This window comes from Microtus pennsylvanicus, chromosome 18, assembly GCF_037038515.1.
Source record: "Microtus pennsylvanicus isolate mMicPen1 chromosome 18, mMicPen1.hap1, whole genome shotgun sequence".
Lineage (NCBI taxonomy): Eukaryota > Metazoa > Chordata > Mammalia > Rodentia > Cricetidae > Microtus > Microtus pennsylvanicus.
Genome location: NC_134596.1, coordinates 4,724,023 through 4,748,780, shown reverse-complemented (window position 1 = coordinate 4,748,780; position 24,758 = coordinate 4,724,023). Strand labels below are relative to the sequence as shown.

The following is a 24,758-nucleotide window of genomic DNA, read 5'->3' as shown; positions in this document are numbered from 1 at the left end:
ACCTCGGGCCTCGGGCATTGTTGGCAGACATGTGTTCCTCCACTGACTCCATCCCCAGACCTTCACGCATGTTAAATAAGTCAGACTTGGAGATCCTGATAACAGTCCCTTCAGCTTTGTTTCCTGTTCTGTGAACTGCTCTTTCTATGTTCTGTCTGTTTTCTCAATGAGTTGTCTCTTTCTTATTGGTTTATTTGTTATTTATAAGATTTATTATTTTTGATACAATATTATACAATAATTTTTATAGATTATTGTTTTCGCAATTTGGAGAAATATAGATCATCATTAGACAGGGTCTTGTGAGTCATAGACTGCCTTAAATTTCCTTAGCCTTGCAGGTGCTAAAGTCACAGGTGTGAGCTACCACGTCCAGCTGAGGCTTTTACATCTCATCTGTCTATGGAGAACAATAGTGAGAAGTGTAACAATTAATTTTTATGTGTTTTACCGGTATGTGTGTCTGTGCATGTCTGGTGCCCAAAGAGGGCAGAAGAAGGTGTTGGATCCCGTGGCACTGGAGTTACAGAGGGTTGTGAGCTTCCATGTGTGTGCTGGGAACTAGAACCAGATCCTCTGTAAGACCAGTGAGTGTTCTTAACCACTGAGCCATCTCCGCAGTCTGAGAAATGTGCCTGTTTCTCACACTAGGCGTTGTGCCTTTTAAGAACACCCTCCCGTCTCTCAGGTCAGAAAAGGTCCTTTACAGTTTTTTCTACATCTAAAACCTTTAAAAGTTTTGTTTTATATGTTCAGTTCTTTATTCAGATTCAGCTTGTATTAAAGTCCCACATCCAAGCCATCTCCGTCGTCGTCCTCCTCCTCCTCCTCCCTGGCTGAGAATCTTTTCTGTCTCTCTCTCTCTCTCTCTTCCCTGACCCCTCTTCGTTCCAGACAAAGAATACTGACATGTGTTTCATGCTGCTGGTCCCTAGGTGGACACTTTGTGGGAGTTCCCACCTATTCCACAGGTTCCTGGACCATTCCGGAGCCTGACAGCAGGGGGCGCAGTGGGGAACAGCGCCGGGTCAGTCGGGCTCTCTGGCACATCCTCTCGCCTCCTCCGGGGCTTTCGGGGCTTCCGGCGCCTCTCGTGGGCGCCAGCATGGACCGTAACCCGTCCCCTCCTCCGCCTAGCTGCAATCAGGAGGACGAGGAGGACCTGGCCGGGGGAGACTGCATTGGGAGCACGGTCTACAGCAAGCACTGGCTCTTCGGAGTACTCAGCGGACTCATCCAGGTGGGGAGACTGGCGCAGGCGTCCTCCGAACCAAGGGAGTGGATGGGATGCTGGAGGGTCCGGGTGCCAGTTTCCTAACTCTTCCCGGAACACCACCACACACATACTTTAGTCAGATTTTGCTCTGCAACTCCATTGTCACTTCTGAAATCAGTTCCTGTTTCGTGAGCTCTTGTCATAGTGGAGCGCTTAGCTTGGAGTCAGACAGCCCTGATCTCCATCCCATGCTGGAAGTGTGATTCGTTAACCCAGAACCTCGATTTCTTTCCGTTTCTATAAAATAGGATAACCAGTGTTATTGTACACACGGTTTTTGTGTAGATTGAGATGATAATGATAGTAGAGTGTTTGAAATGGTGTTTGATTTATAGGAGGCTAGCAGATTTTTCTGTGTACTGCCTCTATGCCGCCAATTCCTGGGTTTGGTTTTGTTTGTTTGTTTTTTTCAGAGACAATATCTACACAGTGACCAAAAAAGTCTTCCTTTTTTATTATTTTAAAAGGGTGTTTTTAGCCGGGTGGTGGTGGCGCACACCTTTAATCCCAGCACTCGGGAGGCAGAGGAAGGCTGATCTCTGGGATTTCGAGGCCAGCCTAGTCTACAAGAGCTAGTTCCGGGACAGGCACCAAAGCTACAGAGAAACCCTGCCTCGAACCCCCTCCCCCCAAAAAAAAGAAAAAGAAAAAAGGGGGTATTTTTGTTGCTATAAATGAACACTTTCTACTTCTTAACTGGGAATCCAAGCTGCTTACCACAACTCACTTAATGATGCTTAACCTATACTTAAGGATAGCTACATTATGTCCCGTGACCAGTAGACTGGTGGCCATCTCCAGTCATGTACTATGCTTTGTAAACTCTCGTACTCACCTCTGAGTGCTCGAGTCCTTCCCTTCCCATGAGATTTCACTTTCCTCTTTTAAAAAAAATGTCTTTCTCCTCCCAGGGATAGGTCAAAGCCCTTCATCTTTCTACAATGCTCTTTTCACCAGCTCAGCAAAAGTCAGCCTTTTCTATGGTGACTGTCTGTTTCCATGACTTTCCTACACTAATCTTAAATCATTTGAAAGCAAAAGTTCATATTCTCATTCCTGTTTTTTCTCTTGCAGTGCCTTCAGACAGTGTTTCCTCCAAGAATACTGTAGATCATCCAAGGCACTGCAAGGCAGTTTTTAGGAACTGTTTCGCCAGAGGAAGTACTTTAGGGATACTCTCTTGGAGACATCTGCGTGATATATTACTTGAAGAACTCTGAGTATTTTAACTGATGATTTTTTTTTTCTCTATGTGTCTGAAGATTGTCACACCTGAAAGTGCCAAGTCCGGCTCGGATGATGATGAGCAACAGATGGAGCTCACTGAGGAAACGGAGAACGAAATCTGCAGAGTCTGGGATATGTCCATGGATGAGGTATGAGGATAAAAGTGAAATTCTAGAGTGAGGAGACTTTTGAAAAGATTCATCCCAGATTTCTTGCTAACCCTCAATCAAGATATTCTTTCAGTGCTCTCTGTCTCTGTCCTTGCTCCATCTTGACTATCCCATTCACTCAATTTCTTCTCCCCAATCCCCTTTTCCTCTCCTCCTCCCCTTCTGCCCTCCCTTTCCCCCCAATCCCATGCTCCCAATTTTCTCAAGAGATATTGTCTACTTCCCCTTCCCAGAGGGATCTATATATGTTTCTCTAGGGCTCTCCTTGTTGCTTATCTTCTCTGGGGTCATGGACTATAAGCTCGTTATCCTTTGCTTTACAGCTAGTATCCACTTATGAGTGAGTACATTCCATGCTCATCTTTCTGAGTTTGAGTTACCTCACTCAGGATGGTTTTTTATTTGTTTGTTTGTTTTGTTTTTTTGTCTAGTTCCATCCATTTGCATGCAAATTTCAAGCTGTCATTGTTTTTTACCCCTGAGTAGTACTCTAATGTGTAAATGTGCCACATTTTCTTTATCCATTCTTCAGGTGAGGGGCATCTAGGTTGTTTCCAGGTTCTGGCTATTACAGATAATACTGCTATGAACATAGTTGGCACTAGAAAAAAATCCCAGGAATCCACAAGGATGACAAGCTAAGACCCTAAGCAATAAAGGAGAGGGTGCCTGAACTAACCTTGCCCTGTAGTCAGATTGATGACTATCTTAAATGTCACCAGAGAACCTTCATCCAGCAACTGATGGAAACAGGCAGAGAGCCACAGCAGAGCACTGGGCTGAGCTCCCAAAGTCTAGTCGAAGAGTGAGCAGAATGAGAATATGAACAAAGAGGTCAAGGCCGTGATAGGGACACCCACTCAAACAGTCTACCTGAGCTAATGGGAGCTCACTACATCCAGCCAGACAGGGAAGAACCCAGCATGGGACCAAACTAGGCCCTCAGAATGTGGGTGACAGTCGTATGGCTGGGGTAGACTGCGGGGCCACTGGCAGTGGCACCAGGATTTATCCCTACTGCTTGTACTGACTTTTTGGAACCCATTCTCTTTGGAGGCATACCTGATTCAACCTAGATATAATAGGGAGGGCTTTGATCCTTCCTCAAAGCAACAAGCCTTACCCTCTCTGGGGAGGGGAGAAAAGTGAAGAAAACAGGAGGAGGAGAGGGGCTGGGAACTGGGATTGGTATGTAAAATAAAAAAGATAGTTTTTTTGTTTTTTTAAATAAAAGAAAAAAGGCTCATTCCTTCTGGCAAGGCATTATTGAGTGACTGTAGCCCCTCCAGTTTGTGGTTCAGGGTATGAAGATCCAGGAGCTATTAATGTTAAAATCGTGCCTTGAACACAAATACAGTTTCATCCTATGAGCCTCATGGTGTATCTAACATAAATGTGAGCTAAGATAGCTATGACATCACTAGGTAATATAATTTCATAGGACCATTGACATACGTACATACACACATACATTTAGTCATCATTGACTAAAACTTTATTTATTTAGTTTGTTTAGTTTTAGATGTGTGTTTTTTAATAGGCATATCCCACAGCTAACAGATTTAGCTTTTGTACCTTACATTCCTATGTGAGAGACCTCTCTTTGCAGCCGCATGTTCACGCTAGGTACACCTGTGTGGTGTGCCCCCTTAGGCGATGTGGGTGGGAGAAAGTTCCAGACTGTTGTAGTTACATTGTGATCAGAATTCTTTTTGTGCTCATTGAAGCCCAAGTCCTGATATTGAATGTAGCCCAGTAGCATTTATCTCAGTTTTAAGTTCTTACAGGGTAGGATTTAGGAGTTGACTCTTTCCCCATACCCCTTTCTCACCCCCAGCTTCTAACTTAGTGTCTGGCAGTCAGCAAACGTGTTTGGGTAAGTTATGAGAATTCCAGGATCGTGCAGAATGAAAGGAGGGCTAACCTCTGGTGTGTCACCATCAGGGTTACATTGGTTTATGGGCTCTTTCTACTGTCTTGGTACCAGGTACTACAAAGACTCTTATGTTACTTTTGTCTTTTTGTTTGGTTGGGTTTTGTTTTGTTTTGCTTCTTCAAGACAGGGTTTCTCTGTATAGCTCTGGCTGTCCTGGAACTCACTCTGTAAGACAGGCCTCAAATTTACAGATATCACCTGCCTCTGTCTCCCAAATGCTGGGATTATAGGCATGCGCCACCACTACTTGACTTACTTTTGTCTTTTTGATCTTTTATTTTTCCATTATGGATGAAAGGAAGTAAACATGAAATTAAACTTTTAGGGATATCTGAGCTATAGAGCTTGAGCAGTATGCAGCATCTAAATTGCTAATCATTTTTGTTTATAGGATGTGGCTTTGTTTCTACAAGAATTTAAGGCTCCTGATATATTCATGGGAGTGCTGGCCAAATCCAGGTGTCCCCGATTAAGAGTAAGTATTTACAGTTCTGCTCGTGCACAAATGCTATTGGACGTTCTTGGGTAACGCACTCCTTGAAATAATTAGATACGTAGACTTTTAGGTTTGGATTAGATTTGGGGAATCAATAATTTTCAGCTGTGGAAACCAGATAGACATAGCCATGCTAGGCTGCTGCGCTGTGGCAGGACAAGAAGCAGTGCCTAGACCTGCTGTTTATCTCTCAGTTCACTGTGCCCACAGGCTGGCCGTGAGAACTCTCCGCTCCAAAATCTCCCCATATGCTCCTGGGCGAGGGCTGGCTGCGCCGGGTCACCCTTGCTGGCCTTCCCTTCTCTTTGTCTTACTCAGGGCGGCACTTTTCTGCCTTGTGGTCATTGCCGAGAGCAAGCTCCCAAGAGCAGCAGGTGGGACCACAGGAGCAGTGCAGTGTCCTGAGTGTTACTGCCGTTTAGGTCTCTGTGCAGTGCACATGATACAGGACTGTTAATATGTGCTGAAGGATTGCAGTTTGTGAATATCCACTCTCTGTTTGCCTTCCTCCTCCTTTGAGACACACGTAATAGATAAAAGAACTGAGTCTCAGACTAAGATAATATGTCCAAAGTCACACAGCTTGTAAAGATGGAGCTGGAGTTTGAGCTTATGCCCAGCTCTAGCATAACCCTGTCGTTGCTTCTTTTTCTTTGAGATAAAGTAGAAAATTCCATAGAGTGTATTACAAATTGAATGTTGAATTAAGGTTTTTATAAAAATGTTTATGTATTTCTGTCTATGGATGCTTTGTCCGCATGTCTGTCACACACCAGAAGAGGGCACTGGATCTCATAGATGGTTGAGAGCCACCATGTGAGTGCCAGGAAGAGCAGTCAGTGCTCTTGACTGCTGGGCCATCTCTCCAGGCCCTTGAATTAAGATTTTTATTTAGGGGAATGCTCCGCCCATATTGGGTCCTTATATTTACATAAAGTGTTGGTGATTTTGTGGCGTTCCCTCCTTGATTTTACTGTTTTTTTATATTAGTCATGATAACTTCAGGAATTAGCCACGCGGCTGTAAATGTGTCCTGGTCACAGCCTGCTACAGCAGTGGTTCTCAACCTTGGCCTTATGAGGAATCACCAGTCTAAATGTCAGCATGGCCCAGATCACTGGTGCCGAGCCCTCCCCAAGAGCATCTGGTCCAGTAGGCTAGGGCAGGACCTAGGCGTCTGCTGTGTTCCCAGGTGATGTCAATACTTTAGATCAGGGCCATACTCTTTCCAAAAACTTTGTCCTGGAGGACTTTCCAAAGTCGTCTACCAGGGGTTCTCCTACGCAGCCGACACAGGAGTTGGTCTTCAGTGAATGTTCACTCCTCCCCTCGCTAGCTTCTAAGAGAACGTGTGTTTTCTGTCCCGAATTGCTTGCTCTTCTGCCAGTGTTTGAACCATCTGCTTTTTACTAAAGCTCTCTGTAGTTCCTCTCTAACTTTCCTCAGCTTTTGTCCCTTCCTATTTCCTCCTGTGCCTGAGTCTGGACTCTGTCCAGAGTGAACACCCTGTTCTCTTCACAGCCATTTTCTTAGTGAGTCCCAGCGTGAGGATTTGAGCTTGTGGTTTCTGTCTCAACCTTCAAAGTGCTGGGGTTACAGGCATGTGCTACCACAGCAGCTCAGTGCTACCACAGCAGCTCAGTGCTACCACAGCAGCTCAGTGCTACCACAGCAGCTCAGTGCTACCACAGCAGCTCAGTGCCACCACAGCAGCTCAGTGCTACCACAGCAGCTCAGTGCTACCACAGCAGCTCAGTGCTACCACAGCTCAGTGCTACCACAGCAGCTCAGTGCTACCACAGCAGCTCAGTGCTACCACAGCAGCTCAGTGCTACCACAGCAGCTCAGTGCTACCACAGCAGCTCAGTGCCACCACAGCAGCTCAGTGCTACCACAGCAGCTCAGTGCTACCACAGCAGCTCAGTGCCACCACAGCAGCTCAGTGCTACCACAGCAGCTCAGTGCTACCACAGCAGCTCAGTGCTACCACAGCAGCTCAGTGCCACCACAGCAGCTCAGTGCTACCACAGCAGCTCAGTGCTACCACAGCTCAGTGCTACCACAGCAGCTCAGTGCTACCACAGCTCAGTGCCACCACAGCTCAGTGCTACCACAGCTCAGTGCTACCACAGCTCAGTGCTACCACAGCTCAGTGCTACCACAGCTCAGTGCTACCACAGCTCAGTGCTACCACAGCTCAGTGCTACCACAGCAGCTCAGTGCTACCACAGCTCAGTGCTACCACAGCTCAGTGCTACCACAGCTCAGTGCTACCACAGCTCAGTGCTACCACAGCTCAGTGCTACCACAGCAGCTCAGTGCTACCACAGCAGCTCAGTGCTACCACAGCTCAGTGCTACCACAGCAGCTCAGTGCCACCACAGCAGCTCAGTGCTACCACAGCAGCTCAGTGCTACCACAGCAGCTCAGTGCTACCACAGCTCAGTGCTACCACAGCTCAGTGCTACCACAGCAGCTCAGTGCTACCACAGCTCAGTGCTACCACAGCTCAGTGCTACCACAGCTCAGTGCTACCACAGCTCAGTGCTACCACAGCTCAGTGCTACCACAGCTCAGTGCTACCACAGCTCAGTGCTACCACAGCTCAGTGCTACCACAGCTCAGTGCTACCACAGCTCAGTGCTACCACAGCTCAGTGCTACCACAGCTCAGTGCTACCACAGCTCAGTGCTACCACAGCTCAGTGCTACCACAGCTCAGTGCTACCACAGCTCAGTGCTACCACAGCTCAGTGCTACCACAGCAGCTCAGTGCTACCACAGCTCAGTGCTACCACAGCTCAGTGCTACCACAGCTCAGTGCTACCACAGCTCAGTGCTACCACAGCAGCTCAGTGCCACCACAGCAGCTCAGTGCTACCACAGCAGCTCAGTGCTACCACAGCTCAGTGCTACCACAGCTCAGTGCTACCACAGCAGCTCAGTGCTACCACAGCAGCTCAGTGCTACCACAGCTCAGTGCTACCACAGCAGCTCAGTGCTACCACAGCTCAGTGCTACCACAGCAGCTCAGTGCTACCACAGCAGCTCAGTGCCACCACAGCTCAGTGCTACCACAGCTCAGTGCTACCACAGCTCAGTGCTACCACAGCAGCTCAGTGCCACCACAGCAGCTCAGTGCTACCACAGCTCAGTGCTACCACAGCTCAGTGCTACCACAGCAGCTCAGTGCCACCACAGCTCAGTGCTACCACAGCTCAGTGCTACCACAGCTCAGTGCTACCACAGCAGCTCAGTGCCACCACAGCAGCTCAGTGCTACCACAGCTCAGTGCTACCACAGCTCAGTGCTACCACAGCAGCTCAGTGCTACCACAGCAGCTCAGTGCTACCACAGCCAGCTCAGTGCTACCACAGCAGCTCAGTGCTACCACAGCAGCTCAGTGCCACCACAGCTCAGTGCTACCACAGCTCAGTGCTACCACAGCAGCTCAGTGCTACCACAGCAGCTCAGTGCTACCACAGCAGCTCAGTGCTACCACAGCTCAGTGCTACCACAGCTCAGTGCTACCACAGCCCCTTAATGCTACCACAGCCCCTTAATGCTACCACAGCTCAGTGCTACCACAGCAGCTCAGTGCTACCACAGCAGCTCAGTGCTACCACAGCTCAGTGCTACCACAGCAGCTCAGTGCTACCACAGCTCAGTGCTACCACAGCTCAGTGCTACCACAGCCCCTTAATGCTACCACAGCCCCTTAATGCTACCACAGCTCAGTGCTACCACAGCTCAGTGCTACCACAGCAGCTCAGTGCTACCACAGCTCAGTGCCACCACAGCTCAGTGCTACCACAGCAGCTCAGTGCTACCACAGCAGCTCAGTGCTACCACAGCTCAGTGCTACCACAGCAGCTCAGTGCTACCACAGCAGCTCAGTGCTACCACAGCAGCTCAGTGCTACCACAGCTCAGTGCTACCACAGCTCAGTGCTACCACAGCTCAGTGCTACCACAGCAGCTCAGTGCTACCACAGCAGCTCAGTGCTACCACAGCTCAGTGCTACCACAGCTCAGTGCTACCACAGCTCAGTGCTACCACAGCAGCTCAGTGCTACCACAGCTCAGTGCTACCACAGCTCAGTGCTACCACAGCAGCTCAGTGCCACCACAGCTCAGTGCTACCACAGCTCAGTGCTACCACAGCAGCTCAGTGCCACCACAGCTCAGTGCTACCACAGCTCAGTGCTACCACAGCTCAGTGCTACCACAGCAGCTCAGTGCTACCACAGCTCAGTGCCACCACAGCTCAGTGCTACCACAGCTCAGTGCTACCACAGCTCAGTGCTACCACAGCAGCTCAGTGCTACCACAGCTCAGTGCTACCACAGCTCAGTGCTACCACAGCTCAGTGCTACCACAGCAGCTCAGTGCTACCACAGCTCAGTGCTACCACAGCAGCTCAGTGCTACCACAGCTCAGTGCTACCACAGCAGCTCAGTGCCACCACAGCAGCTCAGTGCCACCACAGCTCAGTGCTACCACAGCTCAGTGCTACCACAGCTCAGTGCTACCACAGCAGCTCAGTGCCACCACAGCTCAGTGCTACCACAGCAGCTCAGTGCTACCACAGCTCAGTGCTACCACAGCTCAGTGCTACCACAGCAGCTCAGTGCTACCACAGCTCAGTGCTACCACAGCAGCTCAGTGCCACCACAGCAGCTCAGTGCCACCACAGCTCAGTGCTACCACAGCTCAGTGCTACCACAGCTCAGTGCTACCACAGCTCAGTGCTACCACAGCTCAGTGCTACCACAGCAGCTCAGTGCTACCACAGCTCAGTGCTACCACAGCTCAGTGCTACCACAGCTCAGTGCTACCACAGCAGCTCAGTGCCACCACAGCTCAGTGCTACCACAGCTCAGTGCTACCACAGCTCAGTGCTACCACAGCTCAGTGCTACCACAGCTCAGTGCTACCACAGCTCAGTGCTACCACAGCTCAGTGCTACCACAGCAGCTCAGTGCTACCACAGCTCAGTGCTACCACAGCTCAGTGCTACCACAGCTCAGTGCTACCACAGCTCAGTGCTACCACAGCAGCTCAGTGCTACCACAGCTCAGTGCTACCACAGCAGCTCAGTGCCACCACAGCAGCTCAGTGCCACCACAGCTCAGTGCTACCACAGCAGCTCAGTGCTACCACAGCTCAGTGCTACCACAGCTCAGTGCTACCACAGCTCAGTGCTACCACAGCAGCTCAGTGCCACCACAGCTCAGTGCTACCACAGCTCAGTGCTACCACAGCAGCTCAGTGCCACCACAGCTCAGTGCTACCACAGCTCAGTGCTACCACAGCTCAGTGCTACCACAGCAGCTCAGTGCTACCACAGCTCAGTGCCACCACAGCTCAGTGCTACCACAGCTCAGTGCTACCACAGCTCAGTGCTACCACAGCAGCTCAGTGCTACCACAGCTCAGTGCTACCACAGCTCAGTGCTACCACAGCTCAGTGCCACCACAGCTCAGTGCCACCACAGCCCCTTAATGCTACCACAGCTCAGTGCTACCACAGCAGCTCAGTGCCACCACAGCAGCTCAGTGCCACCACAGCTCAGTGCTACCACAGCAGCTCAGTGCTACCACAGCTCAGTGCTACCACAGCTCAGTGCTACCACAGCTCAGTGCTACCACAGCAGCTCAGTGCCACCACAGCTCAGTGCTACCACAGCTCAGTGCTACCACAGCAGCTCAGTGCCACCACAGCTCAGTGCTACCACAGCTCAGTGCTACCACAGCTCAGTGCTACCACAGCAGCTCAGTGCTACCACAGCTCAGTGCCACCACAGCTCAGTGCTACCACAGCTCAGTGCTACCACAGCTCAGTGCTACCACAGCAGCTCAGTGCTACCACAGCTCAGTGCTACCACAGCTCAGTGCTACCACAGCTCAGTGCTACCACAGCAGCTCAGTGCTACCACAGCTCAGTGCCACCACAGCTCAGTGCTACCACAGCTCAGTGCTACCACAGCTCAGTGCTACCACAGCTCAGTGCTACCACAGCTCAGTGCTACCACAGCTCAGTGCCACCACAGCTCAGTGCCACCACAGCTCAGTGCTACCACAGCTCAGTGCTACCACAGCTCAGTGCCACCACAGCTCAGTGCCACCACAGCTCAGTGCTACCACAGCAGCTCAGTGCTACCACAGCAGCTCAGTGCCACCACAGCTCAGTGCTACCACAGCAGCTCAGTGCCACCACAGCTCAGTGCCACCACAGCTCAGTGCTACCACAGCTCAGTGCTACCACAGCTCAGTGCTACCACAGCTCAGTGCTACCACAGCTCAGTGCTACCACAGCAGCTCAGTGCTACCACAGCTCAGTGCTACCACAGCTCAGTGCTACCACAGCTCAGTGCTACCACAGCAGCTCAGTGCTACCACAGCTCAGTGCTACCACAGCAGCTCAGTGCTACCACAGCAGCTCAGTGCTACCACAGCAGCTCAGTGCTACCACAGCTCAGTGCTACCACAGCAGCTCAGTGCTACCACAGCTCAGTGCTACCACAGCTCAGTGCTACCACAGCCCCTTAATGCTACCACAGCCCCTTAATGCTACCACAGCTCAGTGCTACCACAGCTCAGTGCTACCACAGCAGCTCAGTGCTACCACAGCTCAGTGCCACCACAGCTCAGTGCTACCACAGCAGCTCAGTGCTACCACAGCAGCTCAGTGCTACCACAGCTCAGTGCTACCACAGCAGCTCAGTGCTACCACAGCAGCTCAGTGCTACCACAGCTCAGTGCTACCACAGCAGCTCAGTGCCACCACAGCTCAGTGCTACCACAGCAGCTCAGTGCTGCCACAGCAGCTCAGTGCTACCACAGCTCAGTGCTACCACAGCTCAGTGCCACCACAGCTCAGTGCCACCACAGCAGCTCAGTGCTACCACAGCTCAGTGCTACCACAGCTCAGTGCTACCACAGCAGCTCAGTGCTACCACAGCTCAGTGCCACCACAGCTCAGTGCTACCACAGCTCAGTGCTACCACAGCTCAGTGCTACCACAGCAGCTCAGTGCTACCACAGCAGCTCAGTGCCACCACAGCAGCTCAGTGCTACCACAGCTCAGTGCCACCACAGCTCAGTGCCACCACAGCTCAGTGCTACCACAGCAGCTCAGTGCTACCACAGCAGCTCAGTGCCACCACAGCTCAGTGCTACCACAGCAGCTCAGTGCCACCACAGCTCAGTGCCACCACAGCTCAGTGCTACCACAGCTCAGTGCTACCACAGCTCAGTGCTACCACAGCTCAGTGCTACCACAGCTCAGTGCTACCACAGCAGCTCAGTGCTACCACAGCTCAGTGCTACCACAGCTCAGTGCTACCACAGCAGCTCAGTGCTACCACAGCAGCTCAGTGCTACCACAGCTCAGTGCTACCACAGCAGCTCAGTGCTACCACAGCAGCTCAGTGCTACCACAGCTCAGTGCTACCACAGCTCAGTGCTACCACAGCTCAGTGCTACCACAGCTCAGTGCTACCACAGCTCAGTGCTACCACAGCAGCTCAGTGCTACCACAGCAGCTCAGTGCTACCACAGCAGCTCAGTGCTACCACAGCTCAGTGCTACCACAGCTCAGTGCTACCACAGCTCAGTGCTACCACAGCTCAGTGCTACCACAGCTCAGTGCTACCACAGCTCAGTGCTACCACAGCTCAGTGCTACCACAGCAGCTCAGTGCTACCACAGCTCAGTGCTACCACAGCAGCTCAGTGCTACCACAGCTCAGTGCTACCACAGCTCAGTGCTACCACAGCTCAGTGCTACCACAGCTCAGTGCTACCACAGCTCAGTGCTACCACAGCTCAGTGCTACCACAGCTCAGTGCTACCACAGCTCAGTGCTACCACAGCTCAGTGCTACCACAGCAGCTCAGTGCTACCACAGCTCAGTGCTACCACAGCAGCTCAGTGCTACCACAGCTCAGTGCTACCACAGCTCAGTGCTACCACAGCTCAGTGCTACCACAGCTCAGTGCTACCACAGCTCAGTGCTACCACAGCTCAGTGCTACCACAGCTCAGTGCTACCACAGCTCAGTGCTACCACAGCTCAGTGCTACCACAGCAGCTCAGTGCCACCACAGCTCAGTGCTACCACAGCTCAGTGCTACCACAGCTCAGTGCTACCACAGCTCAGTGCTACCACAGCTCAGTGCCACCACAGCAGCTCAGTGCTACCACAGCTCAGTGCTACCACAGCAGCTCAGTGCTACCACAGCTCAGTGCTACCACAGCTCAGTGCTACCACAGCTCAGTGCCACCACAGCTCAGTGCTACCACAGCTCAGTGCCACCACAGCTCAGTGCTACCACAGCTCAGTGCCACCACAGCTCAGTGCTACCACAGCTCAGTGCTACCACAGCTCAGTGCTACCACAGCAGCTCAGTGCTACCACAGCTCAGTGCTACCACAGCTCAGTGCCACCACAGCTCAGTGCTACCACAGCTCAGTGCCACCACAGCTCAGTGCTACCACAGCTCAGTGCTACCACAGCAGCTCAGTGCCACCACAGCCCCTTAGTGCTACCACAGCAGCTCAGTGCCACCACAGCCAGCTCAGCTCCCTTTCTTACTCACTTAAGCCACAGCTCTAGTCCTGCAATGGCACAAGCCCCGACTCCCCGACTTGGTATCTGGTGTCACCTCCAACTTTGCTGATGAGTTCTCAGCTGTGTATTTTCTAATCTGTCTCCATCCTTTGTTGTAATTCAGTGCTTATCACCCGGTCATAAACACTCCTGGTGGACTTGGTAAACACTCGCTACTGAGGCTAAATGGAGCCTGGAGATTCTAATTCAGTGGAGTTGATGGGGCTTGGAAACCGTCGACAAACTCCGAGTGCTGAATCCCAGCAAGTTTGGGATCCCTGTTCTGTGTAAAGGCACCATGCCCTTCCGTCTTATTTTTTCCTGTTGATATGACTAATACTTCTGACTGGGAAACCATGGCAACTTCAGACCTATAAACTGTGCCTAACAGACTGTTTGCCATCCCCTTTAGCGTCTCATCCTTTTCCATGTCTGCCATTACCCCTCATTGATAATAGCAGCCATGTCTTCTTGGGCAAGTACCCTGGAACATGACAGCTCTGGGTTGCTGCTGCCTTCAGTTGAAGATCTCAGGCAGCTTGCTGGACTTCCCTGGGCTTCAGTCTCCTCAGTTCAGAAGTGGGGGCAATACAGTCCCATCTTGTAAATGCTGTGTAAAATGATGTGTGGACAAATATTCCCTCTTTGAGAACCTCCGTGGCTCCAGACACCATCCCATATTAAGTCTAAACCCTTTGACATGACAGTCAAATCCTTTTTCTCTGCTCCATTTCTCTTGTGCTTCCTCATGGTTCCTGCGTTCTCTCCATTAGTCGTCTGTGTTAAGGATCCTTCCCCGCATAACGTTTCTTCATCTATGACTTTCGCTTTGTGTTTTCTATTCCTTCTCACCTGTGTGAGCTGTACAAGCCGAGTATGTAAATCTGGATGCCAGCTGTAAACGTCCATATCCTGCCTCCCTCTTTCCTCCCCTCAAACTTGGTTCAGTAGAAGTTTTTGTTCAAGTTGTTTTTCTTCATGGCTTTTACCTCACAGCCATTGTGACCTGTGTTACTTGGTTTGACAGGAAATTTGTGTGGGAATTTTAGGGAATATGGCTTGTTTCCGGGAGATATGTGTGTCCATCAGCAGCTGCGAAGATCATGGGTAAGTCCTACTACCTAATAGCCGTGCTAAGTTTCTATTCCAAGGGAACCCTTGAACCTAGGAGAGGTGGAAGTGTGGGGTGTGCTGTTTCATTGTCTCAGGACACCTTGGGTGCTGGTGTGGCTGAGACTTCTGCACTAGCTATGGACTTGACCTAGGACTGAGCCTTTGCATCCACGGTAAAGCATGAGTTACCCCAGCGAGTAAGGGGGTGAGGCAAAGAATATGTAGAGCCCAAATTGGAGCTAGGGGCCGCTGGTCAGAGTCCAGAACCATTTAAACATGGAGAATCCAAGGACTCAGAACTAGTCTGGGAAACTCAGTTGCTGGACAGTTTTGCTCTGAGAACTGAGACTTAAATAGGGGAGTGGGACTTGCCTAGGGACCAGAAGATAAAGAGTTGCCTCTAGGATTAAAAGGCTGTCAGACTTTTAATCAGAGGCTAGTTCTTTTCTAAAGCCAGAAAACTTTGGACAGAGGGCTTTTTCATAGTGGAGTCTCAGGTGGTCGGTTACCATGGTAGATCTGAGAACGTGGTAAATTTGATGGGCATATTCATTTTCCTGGAGATGGTTCATGGCTGTTAATGATCTAAAGAAGTCTGTGTCCAGCATACGTTAAAGTGATTGTTCTTATTGGAAGGTCATAAGGGTTTATCCCTGTCTTCAAGGGCCTAGGCCTTTTGAATTTTCTTTTTTTTTTTTAAATATATATTTATTTATTTATGTATACAATTGTCTGTCTGTGTGTGTCTGCAGACCAGAAGAGGGCAGCAGCTCTCATTACAGATGGTTGTGAGCCACCATGTGGTTGCCGGGAATTGAACTCATGACCTTTGGAAGAGCAGGCAATGCTCTTAACCACTGAGCCATCTCTCCAGCCCCCTTGAATTGTTTCTCTTACATTCACACACAAGGTGTTCCATGACGAATTGAAGAGCACGTGAACAGTGATATGTGTCACATAAAGCAGATAAAAAGATGCACAGATAACTAAAGGATATTTTAAGGAAAAACCATAGCTGCTTTTATATAAAATTAAATGCAAAATCAGAAATCTATTAACAGAATTATAGAGTCAGAGCAAGGAAGTGATTTCTGAGGAAGTCGGGGCCACCTTTTCTAGGCGGGGAGAGGAAGTGATCTCTGAGGAAGTCGGTGCCACCTTTTCTAGGGGGAGACAGGAAGAGTTCTCTGAGGAAGTCGGGGCCACCTTTTCTAGGGGGAGAGAGGAAGTAATCTCTGAGGAAGTCGGGGCCACCTTTTCTAGGGGGAAAGAGGAAGTGTTCTCTGAGGAAGTCGGGGCCACCTTTTCTAGGTGGAGAGGAACACGGTGGGCAAAGGCAGCTGCAGGTAGTCAACTCCGCTCTGTACCTTAGAAACACGAGTTCTTCTCAACCTTTAGGTCATGACCCCTTCTGTGGGGGGTCATAAACCAGATACTTACATTACAATTCATAGCATTAGTAAAATTGCAGTTACAAAGTGGCGATGAAACAATTTTATGGCTGGGGGTCCCCACATGAGGAACTGTAGGAAAGGGTTGCAGCCTTAGGAAGGCTGAGAACCACTGCTCTAGAATTTATGAAATGCATTTATGCTTTGTCTTACAATAGAAGATGTCTAAAATGAAATGAAAACTGGTTATTTAAATGATACTCATGGCTCACGGTGTCTCGGCAGGCAGGTGCTTCTGCAGTGTTTGTGCGACTCAGACCCACCCACTCTGCTAGAAACCAGCAGGTAAGCCTTTCTCGAGACCACTCATCAGAAGCCCTGGGAAAGCAGAGTGCACGCTTGACTGTGGTGGCCCTTGTTGTTGCCCGCACAGATATTGAGCTCACATTTGTCATGTAGGTTGTTGCTTACTTGCCTTTCCCAGGCAGAAGTGGCCAGTGTCTGGGTTGAAAGGATCCGGGAACATCCGTCCATTTATGCTAGCGTCTGCTTCATCATGTCAAGTTCAACAAATGGTAAGTCTCCGTGCACTCTAGGGAGAAAGACTGGAGTATATCCTGGGAGGCTACTTTAGACTTTTCATTTTAAAAACTTTATACTTTGATTTTTTAAATTTATGGGTGTTTTGCTGCATGTAAATCTGTGTGTCTCTTGCATGTTGGTATGTGCCTGCTGCCCATAGAGGCCAGCAGAGAATGTCAGATCTCCAGGACTGGAGTTCCAGACAGTTGTGAGCTATGGGTGCTCTTAATGACTGGGCCATCTCTTCCGCCCCAGAGGCCACTTTGCCCTGAAGGAAGATAAGCCAGTTTAAATAGGCTCCTGGAGACACCTGGGAGGAAGTGGCACCCTGGCAGATTTGGCTCTTGGTGGAGCTTGAGGAGTTTGGTTCCCCCTTGTGCTTCAGACACTTGGGTTCTCAGTTGAACACCTGTCTTGACTGCAGTTGACTTGTTGGTGAAGGTGGGGGAGGTCGTGGACAAGCTCTTTGACTTGGATGAAAAACTCATGTTGGAGTGGATTAGAAATGGGACTGCCCGGCTTCCGAACCAACCCCAGGAGGACTCTGAAGAGCAGCCAGTATTTTCTTTTGTACCCAGTATACTGGAAGCTGCCAGACAAATACGGTAGGTGAACTCTTGTACAGAATGGTCTGGAAAATTCAGTTGTTCGAAACATCCTTAGATGGGAGTCTTAGTTTCAGTAAGCAACCAGTCTTTCTTAGGTTTGTGGTGGCAAGAATAGTACGGGTTCAGAGCATTTGCTCCAGTATGGCTTGTCATAGCTTGCTATGGTAACTGATAGCAATTTTATGTATTTTAAATAATCAAGGAGAAAAGATTGTCTTGTTTTATTTTACATTGAATGTGAAACAACTCATTGAGCATATTTGTTTGCTCCCTGCTTCCTCCTTGTGTACACACCAGTCTGTAGATGATCAGCATGGGGGCTTTGATGTCTTATCATGAGAGGCGGTTGTTTATGAGTTGTTAAAACAATGTAGCACTGATAACTGCAAGATTAGCGTTTGAATTATCTGCTTAGTTGTTAACAGCATATTCTCAGAACTTAATAGGCTATGTTAAAAGTTATTAATTTTATACCTTTTATCAAATGAAGATTAAGCCACACACGTATCTGCCTCTTCAGTGTTTCCAGCAGTGAATGATGTTGCCAGTGTCCCATCTAGAGAAGGTGGGAGAACTGGAAAGTCCCTCCTGACTGCCCTGTCTAGCTCCTTCCTCATGGCCAGCAACTCTTACTGTGATCCTGACAGCCAGACCTCTTCTCCCTTGCTTGGCCAAGTGCCACACTGTCTGCCTTCTGAGCTGCCTGTCCTCTAGCTGGCTCCCCCGAGCCTTGCAGCTGCTTCCGTGGTGCACACCCATCTTGCTTCGTGCTCCCTGCTTTTCAGTGGCCTTCCGCAGGAAATAGTTCAGGTTTTTAAAACATCTATGTGAAATTCCATTCTGCGGATGAACCAGGCCCTCTTGTCTCCCAGCCTTTGCTCAAGGTGTCTCTCCAACGCCACAAACACCTGCCTCTTCAGGTTCCTGTGGAAACTCCATTTCTCTCAAGATCTCTTCCCTGACCAAATTTCTGCGTGGTCTTTTAGTGCCTGGGCCTTCTAGTGTTGAATTCATTTTGTTTTATGGTTATGGCCCTTTACTTCTTTCCTCTCAGACTGTTATGATCTGTGAAGGTGGGTGTAACATCTTAATACTATCTGTCTTTCCAGCCCCTAGCAGTAAGAGCCCCCAAATGATGATACTTCAGTAAATGTAGCTGAACCATTTAATTGTTCATGTTTTTCACTTAACTGGTTGAAGAAACAGTATTTTGAGTTCTAAGAATACAAACTGTTGAGCAAAAGAATTAGGTTTTTATGTTTCTGCTTTCTCAGCTAGGGAGCTAGGATGATCTGTGAACTCTAAAGAACTTCAGGACCGTGGTGTCTGCGCTGTAGGCCTCACGTCCCGCCCATAGAAGTGTCAGTAGCATACATGTGTAGACTCACACACACTTGACATACACTCACATACATGCACTCACACTCATGTACACATACATACAGACATTCACACACTTCATATATATGCTCACACACACACTAATTCACACACAGACATACGTACAGCTATAACACTCACCTATGCATTCACATACATAAATACTCACGCTCACTCACGCACTCATAATACATAAACTCCTTTTCTCCAGTTTTCCCATTGTAATGTCAGTGCTAGTGAGCAGAGTCTACTCGGCTGGCCATCTCACGCTCTGCACATTAGCACGAGGTAACAAACCCCTGCAGGGCGAGTGAGCATTGCTGTTCTCTGACAGTGCTGTGCCCTTTCTGTCTGCTTAGGTCTGAAAACCTGGAAGGGCTGGATGTTTACATGCACATCTTACAGCTGCTCACCACCGCGGACGATGGGATTCAAGCAATTGGTAAGGCGGTTTCTTGGGGCACGCTGTCGTTGCTCGTTAAGTGTTCGCCAGTTTTAAATTACTATTTGTAAAAAATATTTCTTAAGTACAGTGTCCTGATACTGCAAAAGACACATGGAATTTACTTTTTGACCTGGTGTGCCATGAATTCTGCCAAGTTGGTGACCCGCCCATCATACTGCAGGAGCAGAAAACAGTGCTGGCCTCTGTCTTCTCCGTGATGTCTGCCATCAGTGCTTCGTGGGCTGCACAGGAGCACCCCAAGAGGGAAGAAGGCAAGTGCAGTTCCCTTCCACCGATTAAACTGGCACCCACAGATCGTGAGTGCCAGGCCTGTGTCTGCTCTTCATTGGGTTTCTTTTTCAAGTTTTCTCCATTTAGAAAGAAAATACCCTTATTCCCCTAGTAACATAAAATGTTAAATGCTTAATACAAAAATACTACAAAGTTTGTAAGAGGCATCAAGGAGGGGACTTGGGGTACGGCTCAGTAATGGGGTGCTTGCTTAGCATGAGTGCCCCCTGGTTCAGTCCCTAGGACCAAAATGAAAGCAGCACCAAACAGCGTGGCTCTGCCCAGAAGAACCACCCCACTTTTATCAGAAATACTCCCTAAAGTCTTCTGTGTTCTGCTGACTCCATTGGAATCACGCTCAGCCCCAGAGTGCTTTGGTGGTAAGGTTTTTGTCTCAGTTCCCAGTGAGGATGGTCTCTATTCAGTCTGATGTCTCAGTATCTCCGACTGTTTGACCTGCTCAGTGCTGAATTAGGGTCCTAAGGTCAAAGGGTCAAAGCCCCAAGTGCTTCCCTATGCTTTCATTTTGATTGTGTTGAATGTGTGGTGTGTCTAGGAATGCATTGTGCAAGTCTTTCATTGCGATTGTGTTGAATGTGTGCTGTGTCTAGGAATGCATTGTGCAGGTCTGTTTCAGAAGTGCCTTGAGATTTTTTTAGCGTACAGATCTGCATTCTTACTAGGTTTATTCCTGCACATTTTAATTTCGAAGTCCTAGTCTCTTGCATGCTTTCTTCACTGGTGATTGTTAGACTTTATGGAGGCTGTGGATTGTTAACTTTGACTGTGGGACCTTTACTGACTTGCCTGTAGTTTTTTCTCGCTGTGCTTGAGGTGGGACTCAGGGCCTTGCGCCTGTAGGTAGGAATCCTGTTGCCATATCCACATTCCTGTCTTACTGTCCTAAAATCCTCTTTGTCTGTCTGTCTGTCTGTCTGTCTGTCTGTCTGTCTGTCTGTCTGTCTATCTATCTATCTATCTATCTATCTATCTATCTATCTATCTATCTAATGTGTATGGGTGTTTTGCCTGCACACACACATGTACAACAGATGTCTGGTGCTTGTGGAGACGAGAAGAAGGTGCTGAGTGGGGATTATAATGGGCTCTGAGCCAACATAGGGGTGGTGGGATTTGAACCAAGGTCCTTTGGAAGAGCAGCTGGTCCTTTTAACTGCTGAGCCATCTCTCCAGCTTTTGTCTTACCGTGTTTGGTAGTAGTTCCCATTATAATCTTTAACTTTGTCTGCTATCAAGGCACATCTACTTTTGTCATTCTCTATCTCTGACTTCTTTTTCCTGTCTAAGTGGATTGCTTAGTGCCTGCTGGAGACATCTTTATCTTCTTCCCGACTGTTGAAAATGGCGCTGGAGTTTTGCCATTTAGTGTAACTGGGCATATGGTGCTTGTTTTTGCCTCTCAGGGATGTTTTTTTGTTTTTGTTTGTTTTTGGTTTTTTGGGGTTTTTTTTTGTTTTTTTCTGTTTTTGTTTTGTTTTGTTTTGTTTTCCTGAGATAGGGTTTCTCTGTAGCTTTGGAGCCTGTCCTGGAACTAGCTCCTGTAGACCAGGCTCTCACAGAGATCCGCCCACCACTGCCTCCGAGTGCTAGGATTAAAGGCGTGCACCACCACCACCTGGCTCAAGGATGTTTTGATTTCTCCCTATTTTAAGCTTTTTGTTTTGTTTTATAAATAAGCACTGTTTCTGAGTGTCGATTCTATATTTCTGGAGAGATTATGTCACTGGCCAAAGGAACCCCGAGTACCGGCTGGGGAGCTAGTGGAGGCCGTCGTGTGAATACTCGAGAGGAAGCACGGCCGATGGAGACAGGCTCACATGAAAACACTGGGCACTGTGCTGGAGGAGCAGGGCTGAGGCTCTGTGTGGCGAGGGTGGCTTAAGAGTGAAAGGAAGAAAAGCAGCGCAGCTGCCAGGCAGTGGAGTGCAGAGGGCTGGACCTGCTGGGAGGGAGATAGACTGGGTAGGTGTGGCTGTGATAGACAGCCAGGGGCTGATAAAGGTCGAGTAGGCAGGCTGTGCGGGCTTTGAGAACAAGCAAAGGCAGGAACAGCCACTTACTGCGACACGCATGCACGACTGGCTTTGAGCGCGCTGCCCGAGGGGTCTGAGTGCGTGCTAAGGGGCAGTTTAAGTCAGCAGTTGGGGGAGGTGTCATGGTGTCAGCTAAACCTCAGAGATTTCTTGGACTCGCTCTGACGTGAGAAACGAGGGATCCTTCTCTTAGCGCAGACGTGTTTATCTTGTTCTGGGTCGTCATGCAGTTTGTCCAGCGAGGGCCATCATGCTGTCGTGGGTGTCATCTTTCTAGAAACCCACGGGGAGCTTTTTCGTGAGACCAGGAGCATCCCGCTTGTTGCTGCTACAGGACTAGGCGTTCACACCGCTGCCTGCTGTGCCACCCAAACTTGATGTAGTTTGTATCTTGAGGCAGAACATGGACATCCACGTTAACTCCTGTCACAGTTAGCTGTCTCCTCTCTGCTTGCCTGCTTCAGGCCTTTCAGAGAAGCTCTGCGGAGTTGGGGGTTATTCCAGTTTTGTGTGATGCTATGATACAACACTGACCATAATCAACTTGGCTGCAGGGAGGCAGTCTGTTTGAGCTTATAAGTTAGAGACTGTCATCAGTGGAATCAAAGCAGGAACCACCCTACCTGTCTAGAGTCCCCAAAGCACATGTGGCACTGCTTCAGGATGAGTGGATGGGTGAACGAGTGAACAAATGAAGGAGTACTTACCTGGCTGGTGTCATTCTCTTATTCGGTGCAGTGGATCTTCCTCTAATTGACAGCCTGATTCGGGTGTTACAAAATATGCAACATTGTCAGAAGAAACCAGAGAACTCCACAGAGTCCGACCCAGAGGAGCCTACAAACTGTGGTTCAACCCAAGATGAGTTCCATATGAAGATCCTGAAGGATATTTCATGTGAATTCCTTTCTAATATTTTTCAGGAGTTAACAAAGGTAGGAAAGAAGTATTGGTGGTGTCTTACAGGCAGCTGTGCTGTGACAGAACTGAGACCCCAGCCGTGATGGAGAGAGGACCTGGGTATAGTGGCCAGGCAAACTCTGGACCACCTCTTGTGTTCTCAGCTCCATCATTGTTTTTTATGATATTGAAAAAGATTTCTTTTCTCCTCCCTTCTCCTCTGCCGGTATGATGCTGGGATCTGGGCCTCATACAAGATAGGCGAGCGCTGTGCCTCTGAGCTGCAGCCTCAGCCCTGCTCCTGTTCGTTTTCACGGGGGAAGGGGCACATGTGCAGAAGTCAGACCACAACTGCAGGAGCTGATTCTTCTCTTCCACGATGTGTGTGTGTGTCTGTGTGTGTGTGTGTGTGTGTGTGTCTGTGTGTCTGTGTGTGTGTGTGTGTGTCTGTGTGTGTGTCTGTGTGTCTGTGTTTGTGTCTGTGTGTGTGTCTGTGTGTGTGTGTGTCTGTGTGTCTGTGTGTGTCTGTGTGTATGTGACTGTGTCTGTGTGTGTGTCTGTGTGTGTGTCTCTGTGTGTGTGTGTCTGTGTCTGTGTGTGTGTGTCTGTGTGTGCGTCTGTGTGTGTCTGTGTGTGTGTGTGTCTGTGTGTGTGTGTGTCTCTGTGTGTGTATGTGTGTGTGTGTGTCTGTGTGTGTATGTGTGTGTGTAGTATGACTGTTTTACTCAATTTGGGAAAATTTTGTTATTATTTTTTGTCTTAAAATAACTGGTCTTGTTTGTGTGTGCACACACTTTATGACACTAGGCATATCAACAATACTAAAATTTATATTGATAATTTCTGATGTGTGAAAATGTTAGTTTTGTTTGATTTTTATTAATGGATATTGTAATTTTATATTAATTCAACAGGTGGAAATTTGTGTTCTATTTTGATTTACATGTTTTATTATTAGTGAGCTGGATTATCTTTCCATATATTTGTATATTATTTGTCTTTACTTTTTATAAAGATCTAATTTTTAAAGTTTCATATTTTTGTGATGCTTAGAGTCCACCCCAGGGCTTCTCACATGCTAGGCAGGTGCTTCCCCTCTAAGCTCCATCCCTGGACAGATGTATTGATTTTGATGGTTTATATGGATTTCTCCAGTGATACTTATTGTCTCCATTGCTGTTCTGTTGCTGTGAAGAGATGCCATGACCAAGGCCACTCTTAAAAAAAAAAACACATTTAATCGGGATTTGCTAATAGTTTCAGAGATTAGTCCATTGTCATCATGGATGGGAGCGGGCAGGAGAGGTGCTGAAGAAGGAGCTGAGAGCTATATCCTGGTCTGCAAAGAGGAGGAGACATTGGCTCTTGCTTGGGTTTTTGAAACCTAAAAACCTCACAGTAACACACTCCCAACAAAGCCACCTACTCCAGCAAGGCCATGCCTTCTGATCCTAATCCCTTCAAACAGAGCCACTTCCTGGTGACTAAATAATGCACCTGCAAGCACCAGCCCCATTCAAACCACCACAGTGTCTTTTTTTGTTTTGCATTCAGATATGTTTTTGATTGTTTGTTATTGCTTTAGGTTTGGGAGGAAAAGACAAGCCTGTTCCTTTGTCTTTAAGATACAGGCAAATAGCAAGAAGGTGTGTTGATTAAAGACCCGATGGCATGCCATGAGACTCGTAGGTTCCACTTCAGGGAATTTGGGTTTAATCTTGAGGAAACTGGGTTGCAACTGAAGTTTCCTTTCTTTTTATAAGCAAGTGATAAGATCAGTTTGGAAAGATTCTTCCAAACACCGCAGGCATAAAGGAATTGAGTTGAGGGCTGGAGGCCACAAGCCAGCCAGTGGGTTTATAGACGGTAATCTTCGGGAATAGTCTGGAAATGAGAGCCTGGGATGAGGGGCGGTGCACAGGAGGAGCCAGCAGGCAGGCTTCCGTGAGTGGCATCCTTCACTGAGGTTAGCAGCGTTCGGGGTACACAAGGCTCTTCATGGCAGCTCAGCTGAGGGTTTGAAATGCTGGTGGGACCAGTGTGATTGTGTATACTGATGTTTATCTGTTTGCCAGGTGCAGCGTTGGACATTTTCCTTTTCTGACACTAAGTTTTCTTTTGTCTGTTGTAGGAAACTGTGGCTCAGGGACTGAAGGAGGGCCAGTTAAACAAAGAGAAGTGTTCCTGTGCATTGCAGAGCCTCCTGCCCCTCTACAGCCCCGTGGTGAGTAGGGAGCATGCACGGGGCTGGGATTCTGTCAGAAACGGTGCTGTACCTTA

At 48.8% G+C, this 24,758-nt stretch overlaps 1 protein-coding gene across 1 annotated transcript in view; it reads left to right on the top strand.

The window, feature by feature from the left end:
* Positions 1-1,058: 1,058 nt before the first annotated feature.
* Saal1 (serum amyloid A like 1) overlaps positions 1,059-24,758 on the top strand; it is a 31,427-nt gene continuing 7,727 nt past the window's right edge. The window contains exons 1-11 of the mRNA XM_075952413.1: positions 1,059-1,240; positions 2,539-2,652; positions 5,001-5,084; positions 14,742-14,821; positions 16,504-16,563; positions 16,678-16,793; positions 17,225-17,405; positions 19,148-19,230; positions 19,317-19,505; positions 22,317-22,513; positions 24,610-24,702. Coding sequence (XP_075808528.1) covers positions 1,106-1,240; positions 2,539-2,652; positions 5,001-5,084; positions 14,742-14,821; positions 16,504-16,563; positions 16,678-16,793; positions 17,225-17,405; positions 19,148-19,230; positions 19,317-19,505; positions 22,317-22,513; positions 24,610-24,702 — 1,332 coding nt within the window. The 5' untranslated portion in view covers positions 1,059-1,105. The remainder of the gene's footprint in view (positions 1,241-2,538; positions 2,653-5,000; positions 5,085-14,741; positions 14,822-16,503; positions 16,564-16,677; positions 16,794-17,224; positions 17,406-19,147; positions 19,231-19,316; positions 19,506-22,316; positions 22,514-24,609; positions 24,703-24,758) is intronic.